The 12371-nt window shown below is 53.9% G+C and overlaps 1 protein-coding gene across 12 annotated transcripts in view; it reads right to left on the bottom strand.

The window, feature by feature from the left end:
* The window catches only part of LUC7L (LUC7 like), a 31981-nt gene that overhangs the window by 3812 nt on the left and 15798 nt on the right, over nucleotides 1-12371 (bottom strand). For all 12 annotated transcript variants that reach the window (XM_051842113.2, XM_070064215.1, XM_070064220.1 and 9 more), the window contains 3 exons: nucleotides 8275-8385; nucleotides 6717-6860; nucleotides 3995-4171 (listed from right to left, as the gene is read on the bottom strand). In XM_051842113.2, coding sequence (XP_051698073.1) covers nucleotides 3995-4171; nucleotides 6717-6860; nucleotides 8275-8385 — 432 coding nt within the window. The remainder of the gene's footprint in view (nucleotides 1-3994; nucleotides 4172-6716; nucleotides 6861-8274; nucleotides 8386-12371) is intronic.

The following is a 12371-nucleotide window of genomic DNA, read 5'->3' as shown; positions in this document are numbered from 1 at the left end:
GCTGGCGCTGTGGCGTAGTGGGTAAAGCCGCCACCTACAGTGCCAGCATCCCATATGCGCGCCAGTTTGAGACCCGACTGCTCCACTTCTGATCCAGCTCTATTGTGGCCCGGGGAACCAGCAGAAAATGACCCACGTCCTTGGGCCCCTGTACCTGCAGGGGAGACTCTGAAGAAGCTCTGGCCGTCACAGCCAATTGGGGAGTGAACCAGAGGATAGAAGTCGTTTCTCTCTCTCTCTGCCTAACTGACTTTCAAATAAATAAGTAAATCTTTAAAAAAATTTAAACTTGTTTTATTTATTTATTCGAAAGAGTTAAATAAACAGAAGGAGAGGCAGAGGGGTGGGGGTTGGGGAGGTCTTCTACCTGCTGGTTCACTCCCCAAATGGCCACAATGGCTGGAGCTGTGCCGATCCAGAGCCAGGAGCTTCTTCCGGATCTCCCATGTGGGTGCAGGGGCCCAAGGACTTGGGCATCTTCCATTGCTTTCCCAGGCCTCAGCAGAGAGCTGGATTGAACGTGGAGCAGCCGAGACTAGAACCGGTACCCAAATGGGATGCCAGCACTGCATGTGGCGGCTTTACATGCTACTCCACAGAGCAGGCCCCTAAATCAATCAATCTTTTTTTTTTTTTTTTTTTAAAGATTCAGGTCCCACACTAGAGTATCTTTAAAAAATAATAAAATAAAATAAAATAAAATAGGAAGGAAGGAAGAAGGAAGTAACCCAGTTTCTCCACTTCCAACCTAGCTCTCTGCTATGGTCTGGGAAAGCAGTAGAAGATGGCCCAAGTGCCTGGGCCCCTGCACCCATGAGGGAGACCTGGAGGAAGCTCCTGGCTCCTGGCTCTGGATCAGCTCTGGCACCGTGAGCATTTGGGGAGTGAACTAGCAGATAGAAGATTTTCTCTCTCTCTCTCTCTCTGCCTCTCTATAGTTGTGCCTTTCAAATAAATGAGCCAATTTTTAAAACATTAAAATGGGGGGGCCCAACGCTATGGCTCAGCACATTAATGCCTGCAGTGCTGGCATACCACATAGGCTCTGGTTCAAGTCCTGGCTGCTCCCTGCTACTGCGCCTGGGGAAAGAAGCGGAAGACAGCCCAAGTGCTTGGGTCCCTACACCCACAAGGGAGACCTGGAGGAAGGCCTGGCTCTTGCGACCATCTGGGGAGTGAATCAGCAGATGGAAGACCTTTCTGTGTCACTCCTGCCTTTCAAATAAAGACGCACAGCTTTAAAAATAAAGAAACAAAAACGTGTGAGAGCACAGAGGTGGCCGGAGCCAGGGAAGGGTGTGGAGGAGGCTGCAGACAAGATGGTGGAGGCTGGAGGGAGGCACAGCAGAGTGACTGTTGTTCCAACACTGGGGGGGTCACTGTGGTGGCCCCGCGGGATGCTGCCTGCAGTGCCACAGTCCCAGCTGTCCCACTTCTGATCCAGCTCCCTGTTCACGTGCCTGGGTGAACAGGAGACGGTCCACACACTGGCCAGGGCCACCCACACGGGAATACTGGGATCTGGTTTGAGCTTGGCCCAGACCCAGCCGTTACAGTGACTTGGATCGAGGCTCTCTCTCCTCTGTCATTGCCTTTCAAATACATACAAAAATCTTTAAAACAACAACAAAAAGCCTAGTAGAGAAAATTCTGAGTGTTCCAAAGACAACACTGCATCAATAAATAAGACAGGAGATCAGCGGGACTGAAGCACACACAGTGAGAGAGAGAACACAGTGAGCCCCTGGAGCTGCCAACGGGGCGAGGCTGCTCCCCCACAGCCCGAGGCTCGCCCATCCTCAGCACACACACCAGCTGTGACGGCACAGCATCTTTCCAGCCTCCACCAGTGAGGTGGCGTGAGATGCAGCGGCGCAGCATCCCTGGCGAGCAGAGCGCCTGGCCTGGCCTGGCCCGGCCCCTCGGCTAAGGTGCACCCGAGGGCAGCGGTGATGGCTCAAGTACTTAGGCTCCTGCCATCCACATGGGAGGCCCAGGTGGAGCCCCCAGTCCCTGGATTTGGCTGGGCTCAGCCCTGGCTGCTGTCGACCTCTCAGGAGCGGACCACGAAGAGCTCTATCTTGTCTCTCCATCTGTCTTCCAAGTAAAATGTAAGTGAAGAGAAACTTAAAAACAGAAGTTCCACTGGGATCACAGAGCAATCTGTCTGAAGCCCAGTGGCCAAGAACACCCTCAGTGCCCTCCTAATTCCCACTCCAGCCCCATGATCACCCGTCCCCTGGGGCAGCCCTCCACAGCGGGGAGGGCTCCTTCCTGGACGCAAATAAGGCCCCTGGGTGCCATTCAGCATTCCACACGCCACAGTGAGGGGCTGGGTGTCTGGCCTTTCCTCACTTCAGGTACAGAGGAGGGAGAGCAAAGTCAAAGTCATTCAGTCAAAAATGTGGTCACTGGTTCAACTCCCCTGGCCCTGCCCACACACAAAGCCCGAAAGTCCCACAGAAAGAGTTCTCAGGCGTTGAGTGCCTGGTCCAGTTTACTTACACACAATGTCCACAAGGACACCTGCCCAGCCACTATCTGGTCGACCTCAGATGAACATCACGCTGGTTAGTAACCACTGTGACCAAAGATTGTTGTTCCAAACTATCTAAGACTCATTCCTGTCTTTGAAAAGCTCTCCTTGGGACAGTGTACTACAGGACGCTTGTGCCTGGGATACCGGAATCCCTCTGCTGGAGTGCAGGTGCAAGCCCTGGCTGCTCTGTTTCCAATCCAATTCCCTGCTGATGCGCCTGGGAAAGCAACAGCAGCAAGACAGCCCAAGTCCTTGGCCCCTGCACCTACGTGGGAGACCCAGGTGGAGTCAACTCCTGGCTTCAGATGGCCCAGTCCCAGCCATCAAGGTCATCTGAGGAATGAACCAGCAGACAGTCAGCCTCGTTCTCTGACTTTCCCCCTCTGGTACCCTGCCTTTCACATAAGGAAACAAACAAAAATCTCTCTCCTTGTCTCAACTTCTTGTGAACAGGGGACGGCCACCCATGTGAGAGATCTGGATTCAGTTCGAAGCTCCAGGCCCTGGCCTGTCCGAGTCCTGGCTGTTACAGGAAGTGAGCCAGTGGATAGAAGAGTTCTGTTCTTCAAATTTATAAAGATTAAATTCTGGGAGAACACTAGAACACGAGGTGTTTATTGTTTAATTAAGAAACCATATACTCAGGCCGGCGCCGTGGCTCACTAGGCTAATCCTCCACCTTGCGGCGCCGGCACACCGGGTTCTAGTCCCGGTCGGGGCGCCGGATTCTGTCCCGGTTGCCCCTCTTCCAGGCCAGCTCTCTGCTATGGCCAGGGAGTACAGTGGAGGATGGCCCAGGTGCTTGGGCCCTGCACCCCATGGGAGACCAGGAAAAGCACCTGGCTCCTGGCTCCTGCCATTGGATCAGCGCGGTGCGCCGGCTGCAGCGGCGGCCATTGGAGGGTGAACCAACGGCAAAGGAAGACCTTTCTCTCTCTGTCTCTCTCACTGTCCACTCTGCCTGTCAAAAAAAAAAAAAAAAAAAAAAAAAAAGAAACCATATACTCCATAAAAATGTTACATGTTAATCCAAAGTTTGAAAATGTTAGAAAACTGTTAAAAAGTAAAAGATGTGGCCGGCGCCGTGACTCACTTGGCTAATCTTCTGCCTGCGGCGCCTGCACCCCAGATTCTAGTCCCGGTTGGGGTGCCGGGTACTAGTCCCAGTTGCCCCTCTTCCAGGCCAGCTCTCTGCTGTGGCCCGGGAAGGCAGTGGAGGATGGCCCAAGTGCTTGGGTCCCTGCACCCGCATGGGAGACCCGGAGGAAGTACCTGGCTCCTGGCTTCGGATCAGCGTAGTGCCGGCCGTAGCAGCCATTAGAGGGGGTCAATCAACGGAAGGAAGACCTTTCTGTCTCTCTCTCACTGTCTATAACTCTGTCTCTCTAATTCTGCCTGGCAAAAAAAAAAAAAAAAAAAGTGAGGATGGCCAGATTTCTCCAGAAATACACTTACCCTCAACTGGTCGAGCTTCTCTCGAATCTGGATGAAGCCCAGGTGTAACTTGCCCCCGAAGTGGTCTGCCAGGCGGCGGTCGTTGTCATGGAGACCGAGGTAGGCTGAGCAGACCTCACACACACGCAGCTTTTGCTGCTGGAAGCTGGATGCAGGCATGGAATTCCTGTACTCCTCCTGAGGAACAGCACAGAAATGCAGGTGAGATACACACATGCCACACGCGCCCCACCTGCAGGTGAGATACACACATGCCACACGCGCCCCACCTGCAGGTGAGATACACACATGCCACACGCGCCCCACCTGCAGGTGAGATACACACATGCCACACGCGCCCCACCTGCAGGTGAGATACACACATGCCACACGCGCCCCACCTGCAGGTGAGATACACACATGCCACACGCGCCCCACCTGCAGGTGAGATACACACATGCCACACGCGCCCCACCTGCAAAATGAAAACGCTTGTGGGATGAGAGGTTCTCTTTTTTTTTTTTTTTTTTTTTTTGACAAGGTATCATTTTAGACAGTGAGAGAGAAACAGAGCGAAAGGTCTTCCTTCCATTGGTTCACTTCTCAAATGGTGTCCATGGCGAGCGCTGGCGCTGATCCGAAGCCAGGAGCCAGGTGCTTCCTCCTGGTCTCCCATTCGGGTGCAGGGGCACAAGCACTTGGGCCATCCTCCACTGCACTCCCGGGCCACAGCAGAGAGCTGGACTGGAAGAGGAGCAACCGGGACTAGAGCCCAGCGCCCACATGGGATGCCAGCACTGCAGGCAGAGGATCAACCAAGTGAGCCGTGGTGCTGGCCCGAAGAGGGTTCTTTTAAATAAACATTAAAAACTCAACTTTGGGGCCAGTGTTACAGTGCAGTGGGTTAAGGAGCTGCCTGTGATGCGGCATCCTATATGGGCACTGGCCCCCTACTGACACACTCAGGAAAGCAGTGCAAGACAGACCAAGTGCTTGCAAACCTACACCCACGTGGGAGACTGAGATGGGAGTTCCAGGCTCCGGGTTTTGGCCTGGCCGACCCTGGCTGTTGCAGCCACACGCACACACACACACTGTCAAGATATCAAAGCCAGAAGTAAACTCCAACCACTAAGCAAGCAGGTTCTGCTCCCAGAATGAGCAGGTGAACAGACCCCTACCTGGACAGGAAATCTACAAACCAGCAAAGACAAGAGCCAGCCATGGACCTGTCACAAAGCCCAGGCAACCGCCCCAGTGCACCTCCAAAAGTTAAAATCTGGGGGATTAACCACATCAGATGCTTCCGCCAGGAAAAGGGATGACAGACTCGAACAAAATATAATCCCTCCTGAAGCCACTGCAGAAGCTGTGTCCAGTTACAGGAAGCATCAAACCTCAACCTTGGGGCTGGCGCTGTGGCACAGTGGGTTAATGCCCTGGCCTGAAGCAGCGGCATCCCATATGGGCGCCAGTTTGAGTCCCGGCTGCTCCACTTCTGATCCAGCTCTCTGCTATGCCTGGGAAAGCAGCAGAAGTTGGCCCAAGTCCTTGGGCCCCTTCACTTGAGTGGGAGACCTGGAAGAAGCTCCAGACTCCTGGCTTTGGATCGGCGCAGCTCCAGCCGTTGCGGCCCTCTGGGGAGTGAACCATTGGTGGAAGACCTCTCTCTTTGTCTCTACCTCTTTGTAACTCTTTCAGATAAATAAAATAAATCTTTTAAAAAAACCTCAACCTCAAGGCAACATGCACCAAATAGAGAAGGAAAGAAATCCCAGACACAGTTACTGCTGCTTATGCTAAGTTAAAACACTCCTTCAAATTCCACATAAAAAAATAGGAGTTGTCCTCTTAAATACTTACCTACTTTTAAAATTTATTGTTTGAGAGGCAGAGGGGAGAGGGAGGGAGGGAGCGAGAGCAAGTGAGCACACGCTTCCCTGTTCTTCTGACTTACTCGCCCAGTGGACAACAGTGGTCGGGCTGGGGCTGGGCTGGGGTCAGAGCCAGGAGCCTGAAACTCAGTTGAGGTTTTCCTCAAGGATGGCAGGAATCCAACTACTTGAGCCATCAACCTGCTGCCCCCCAGGGTGTTAATGATTCACAGGAAGCTAGAGGGGAAGCAGAGACAGGACACAACCTGGGCACTCAGATACGGAATGCAGGATCCACAGTGGCACCTCAACTGCCAGGTCAAACACCCCAACAGTCTGCTACATCTCTGGAAGGACAGTCATTATGGGCAAGGTGTGCCTCCCAGCGGGTGAAATGCCACCCGGGAAGCCCGCGTCCAGCACCAGAGCACCCGGGATCGAGTCCCACTTCTGTTCTCGATCCAGTTTCCACTAATGCACCTGGGAGGCAGCAGAGGGGACCCAAATTCTTGGGTTCCTACCACCTACGCACAGGACACAGATGGAGCTCCTGCCTCTGGGCGCCAGCCTGACACGGCCCAGCTGTCGTGGGCACTGGGGAGCCAGCCACAGATTGAAGGTCGCTAGGCCTCTGCCTTTCAAATCAATGGTAAAGACATGAAAAGTGCACACACTGGGCACCAGGGTCACAGGTCAGCACTACTGAGTCACCAAGACTCCCCACAAGGACAGCTCTCTCACTGACCAGTCACCCAGACCCCCCACAAGGACAGCTCTCTCACTACCAGTCACTGAGACCCCCCCTCAGGGACAGCTCTCTCACTGACCAGTCACCCAGACCCCCCCTCAGGGACAGCTCTCTCACTTACCTCCGCTTCCTTCTTCTTAGCACGAACCTTCTCCACCTCCGTAAGAATCTTCTGGGATTCGTCCACATTTCCTTCAGCTCCAAGCTGCTCGGCTTTAGCAAGGAGTTTTCCTATCTCTTCGTTCAACTCATGCACTTTTTCCGCCTGAGGGCAAAAAGAATCAGTTAAGCAGAAATTAAAAAGGAAAGATTTTTAATGCGAAGGAAACAAGCGCTTCTCCCACTGCGCTTCTGGTCTATTTCACTGGACAGAAACAGCTTACAACCCACAGAGCGGCCCGCACAGTCTACCAGTGACGGCACCGTTAGCCACCACTGAGATCTGACCGTGCACAGTGCGCTCTGTCCACCTCTGCCCCTGCCACAGTGGCCCCCAGGATGATCACACGCTGCTCCTCTTCTAGGCTGTCTCGTTTTCTGTCTATTACAGGCAGTCTCTGGGCAACAAAACATCTAGGTTAAATGCACCACGTGTGCTGGACACAGAACTCCCAGTTACGGGATTTCAGAAACAAGACAGCAGCCATGGCCAACCTCAACGCTTGGGACCTTCGTGGGAAGAAGAGAAGCTGCTCAAACAGCAGGACAACCTGAAAGGGGAGCTGCCCCAACTACGCCCCGTGACGGGTGGGCGTGCCAGCTCCCCAAGACCCCAGCTGTGCACATTCTACAGGGTAAGAAATGCAGACCCCTGCCCCTGTGGCCCGAGAAGACGTGCGCCATGCAGCACTGCCTTGAGGCAAGAGCAGAGCCTGAGGACCAGGAAGAAGGAGCAGCTCCACCCCACAGAAGCACTGCTCCATAACAACTGAGCAGAGCCCTCCTGTGCCAATGAACACACCAAAGGGTAGAGGGCAGGAGACGAAACACCACCTCTGGCCCAAACACCACCTGCATGCGTCCTAAGAAACGCTCTCACAAAACTGAAGAGAGGTGGGTGTGGGCACAGCAGTGAACACGACACGGGAGACACGTGCGTCCCATACTGCAGTGCCTGGGTTCCAATCACTGCCTTGCTTCTAATCCCAGTTTCCTGCTACTGTGTGCACTGTGACGCAGCAGCTGATGGCTCAAGTGCGTGGGTCTCTGCCACCCACACGGGAGACCCACACTGAATTATGGGCTGCTGGCTCTGGCCTGGCACAGCCCTGGTTGCTGTAGGTATTTAGGGAGTGAACCAGCAGATGAAATCGGTCTCTTTTGACTTTCAAATAAAAGTTTAAACATTGACAGTACTGAAAAGAAGGAGAGTGGTGCAGCTAACACCGTGGCCAGCCACAGATGGACCTCCAATCCACAACAGGGATGCACCACGGCTTTGCCATCGCCCTCTTGAGTCTGCTGCCGCCTGTCTTATGCATGGATGCTTGAAAACTGCATTTTAAAACACACGTACAGAGGAGGGCAAAATGGACAGGAGATAAAGACAGAAGGGGCAGCTCCTGGGGATCAAGGGTCACTGACGCCCTTCTTCCTCACAGTCGTCTGTGCATTCCGGGAAGGCACGCGGCAGAGCACACTGCCGGTCACCGGCAATGCAGTACTGCCCACAGGCGCACCTTTGCAGAGACCTCCGCACTGATCTCCTCCTGTGTCTCTGCCAGACGTTTCTTGGCGAGCTCAGTCCTCCGGTCACACTCCGCGATGAAGGACTCCAAGTGATCCATCGCCTGGCTCGGGAAAAGCAGAGAACTACGGTCACCCACGTCCCTCTGCCTCTGGATTCCTGAGTTGTTTCACAAAGCCTGCAGGTTCAAGGGGCTGAGCTATGCTAATGCATTCACGATCCCACGAAGTCAGGGGGCCAGGACGCCCAGGACTGCTCAGGAGCATCACCTCCGATCTGATTCTCCTTTAGACCCAAAGTTAGCAACAGGGCCTCTACCCTCAATATATTACCAAGACCTTTTGAGGACAACTGAAACACTTGGGGCAGCCACCGTGGCACAGTGGGTTAAGTTGCCACACAGGATGCCTGATCCCATGTCAGAGTGCCGGTTCTAGTCCTGGTCACTCCATTTCCGATCCAGCTTCTCAGCAATACCGCACCTGGGAGGCGGCAGGTGATGGCCTGATTACTTGGGTTCCTGCCACTCGTGTGCGAGACCAGAATGGCGTCTGGGCTCCTGGCTCTGGCCTGGCCCAGAGATGAGCACTGCAGGTGTTTGGGTGCTAACCCAACAGATGGTAGATCTCTGCCTCCCTCCACGTGTGCTCCCTTTTTCAAGCAGATGAAAATACACGAACGTGTTCTAAAGTAAGCGAACACGTGGCCATCACAGAGTTCTGAGGGACAGAAAAGCCTGACCAGAGACGAGCTAGTGCTGGAGGCCCCTCCTGCAGAGCTGTGGGAGATGCACAGGATGTACTCACTGGTCTTTGGGAACCACGCACACATTATCCCCTCATGTCCTGAGGGCACAGACCCCCCTTCCACCTCAAAGACAAAACAATAGAACAAACATTACTGAGCGCTGTGAGCACCTCCAGTTATTGTCTACTGTCTCACGTAACGGGAAACTCGTTACTATCTAGAAAAGAAACAGAGCTCGATGGTGAGAAACCGCAAGTGAGAACGAGCTGTCAGACATGCCACGTCCACTGCCACAGCCATGCAGAGGCCAGCCCAGTCCCCGCCCCCAAGGCCCACGTGTCCCACGGCTTGTCAGGGGCATGGAGTTTCACCTCCCAAGTTACACCTTCAGTTGTCTTACTTATGTCAGCCTCAGGCTAAATATGGCAGCAAGCGTGCTTAGCAGGGATACCAGGGTTACACTGTGCCACCTACCACCAAAGAACAGAAAAAAGAAAATTACGGTTGGAGAGGAAAAGGCACTGTGAATGACAAAGACCCCAGGGTGACTGTCCACCAGAGAGCACAAAGCAGGTGAGCTCTAACGACACGCTCTGGGACGTTCTATGTAGCACTGGATGGGTGACAGGGACGCCAGGAAGGGTTACAATGTCTTCCAGAAATCCTTTTAAATAATGACACCCGGGAGTAGGTCAGGTCCAGGGAGGCGTGGGGACAGCACCAGTCAGCGAGCGCGCCCCCAGGGCTCAGCCCACGGTCGGGGAATGCAGACCCTGCCCAGGGGGGTGATCTGGAAACATCTCAGTGCATTCCACCCAGCGGGACAGCAAACAGCAGTGCCTTTGCTGGCCCCCTCACGGGTGCATGCTGCCCTTGCTGGAGCTGCCTGTGCTCACAGTGTGGGATGCCTCTCCACTGCCTGCCCACCTGGGATCCACCGAGGGATCCACCCACCAGGAGCCAAGTGAGAAACAGACATCTGTCAGCTCCGCCCTCGCCAATCAAAGCAATTACCTCTACCTAAAACAAAACTCAAATGCCATGGACTCAGCTGCCTGGTAATCTAGAAAACCAAAAGGTAAACTAGGAAAACAAGCATGCCATGGAGAGGGCTTTTCACTGCTCTGTACCAGGTGGTTCAGGGACAGGCAAATGGCACACAGCACAGCTAAGACACCACCTGGGACACTCCTGTCACATCTCAGAGCACCTGCCTTGAGTCGGAGCTCCTTGGCTTCCAATCCGGCTTCCTGCTAATGGGATCCGAGGGTGGCGCAAGCAGTTGGGTCCCTGACACCTAAATGGGAGACCCAGCTCTAGCTATTGCAGGCATTTGGGGGAGTGCATCTGCGGACAGATCTGCTCTACCCTACCCTACCCTACACACACACACACACACACACACACACACAAAAGTGGTTCTCTGTTCCTAAGGAAACAGCAGATGCAGGGGTGGAGTCTGGCCCAGCAGTTAGGATGCCAGCTGCAACGCCTGCACTGCTGGGTTAGGTCCTGGCTCCACTTCCAATTCCAGACTTCTGCTAACACAGACTCTGAGTCAGCAGTAACAGTTCAAGCAGTTGCGTCCTTGTCATCATGAGGAAGACCTAGATAAAGTCCCCATCTCCTGGGCCTGTGGAGAATGACCCAGTGGATGGGGGCTCTGTCCCTGATTCTCAAATAATCTGTACCGAGATTTAGATTGAAAAATCAGAGACATCTGAGTCCAAAGATTAGGTCCAAATCACACCTACCATCTACTAGAAAGTCACCCGACCCACACCACTGTCTCAAGGTGAGGTGAAGACCCTCAAAGTACCTGGCCCCATGCCAGCAGCCCCTAGCACCCTCAGCAGGAATGCCCAACCCTCCACACAGGACTGCATGGTGCGGTTCAGCCATCCAACCAGCCTGTCAGAGCTGACACAGCACCAAAAGACCTTGTGCCGCAAGCCTCACATGTGTTCAACAGCCACAGTCGACAAAATCAGACTCCAGCTTCCCAACTACAAAGTCAGGGTCAGGACACAAGGTCCTTAAGCGCTGGGTCCAGAAACCTTGCATGGGACCCCCCCAGCACCAGTCCAGTCTACAGATAAACATAAAAATCACACAACTTGCCCAAGGTCACACAGGGATTCGAATGCAGGGTAAATAATGTCACGTACACTACACATCATCTATGAGGTAGAAAAAGTAAGCATATGGGGTGAGCACTGTGCCACCACTTGGAATACCCATGGTTCAATCCTGGCTACTAGATTCCAGTCCAGCTTCCCCCTAATGTGCATCCGGAAGGCAGTAGGTAGTGACAGGTAGCTGGATCCCTGCCACCCACTGTGAGACCCAGATGGAGGGGAAGGCTTCTGGCTTCAGCCTGGCCCAGCTCAGGTCCAGCCAGCATTTGCGGACTGAATAAACAGATGGAGATCTTTCTCATTCTCTCTGCTTCCAAGTAAGTAAAAACAAACGATCAATAACATTTTTTTTTTTTTTTGGACAGGCAGAGTTAGACAGAGAGAGAAAGGTCTTCCTTTTTCCGTTGGTTCACCCCCAAAATGGCTGCAATGGCCGGTGTGCTGCGCCGATCTAAAGCCAGGAGCCAGGTGCTTCTCCTGGTCTCCCATGCGGCTGACAGGGCCCAAGCACTTGGGCCATCCTCCACTGCACTCCAGGGCCACAGCACAGAGCTGGACTGGAAGAGGAGCAACCAGGTCAGAATCTGCCGCCCCAACCGGGACTTGAACCCGGGGTGCCAGCACCGCAGGCGGAGGATTAGCCAAGTGAGCCGCGGCGCCAGCCATGATAAATACCATTTTAAAGAAAACCACCCAGGTAGAATCAGAACTGGCTTCATGGGGCCAATGCTGGGGTACAACGGTTAACGTTAAAGCCCTGGCCTGAGGCACCACATCCCATCTGGGCACTGGTTCTAGTCCCGGCTGCTCCTCTTCCAATCCAGCTCTCTGCTGTGGCCTGGGATAGCACTAGAAGATGGTCCAAGTCCTTGGGCCCCTCACCCACATGGGAGACCTGGAAGAAGGTCCTGGCTCCTGGCTTCGGATCATCACAGCACCAGCCATTGCAGCCATCTGGGATATGGGGAGTGAAGCAGTGGATGGAAGACCTCTCTCTCTGTCTCTACCTCTCTCTGTAACGCTTTCTTTTCTTACTTTTTTAAATTTTTTGACAGGAAAAGTGGACAGTGAGAGAGAGAGGCAGACAGAAAGGTCTTCCTTTTGCCGTTGGTTCACCCTCCAATGGCTGCCGCGGCCGGCGCACCACGCTGATCCGATGGCAGGAGCCAGGTACTTATCCTGGTCTCCCATGGGGTGCAGGGCC

Source organism: Oryctolagus cuniculus, chromosome 19, assembly GCF_964237555.1.
Source record: "Oryctolagus cuniculus chromosome 19, mOryCun1.1, whole genome shotgun sequence".
NCBI lineage: Eukaryota > Metazoa > Chordata > Mammalia > Lagomorpha > Leporidae > Oryctolagus > Oryctolagus cuniculus.
Note: the sequence above shows the minus strand (reverse complement) of the source record. Positions and strands in the feature narration are given on the sequence as shown.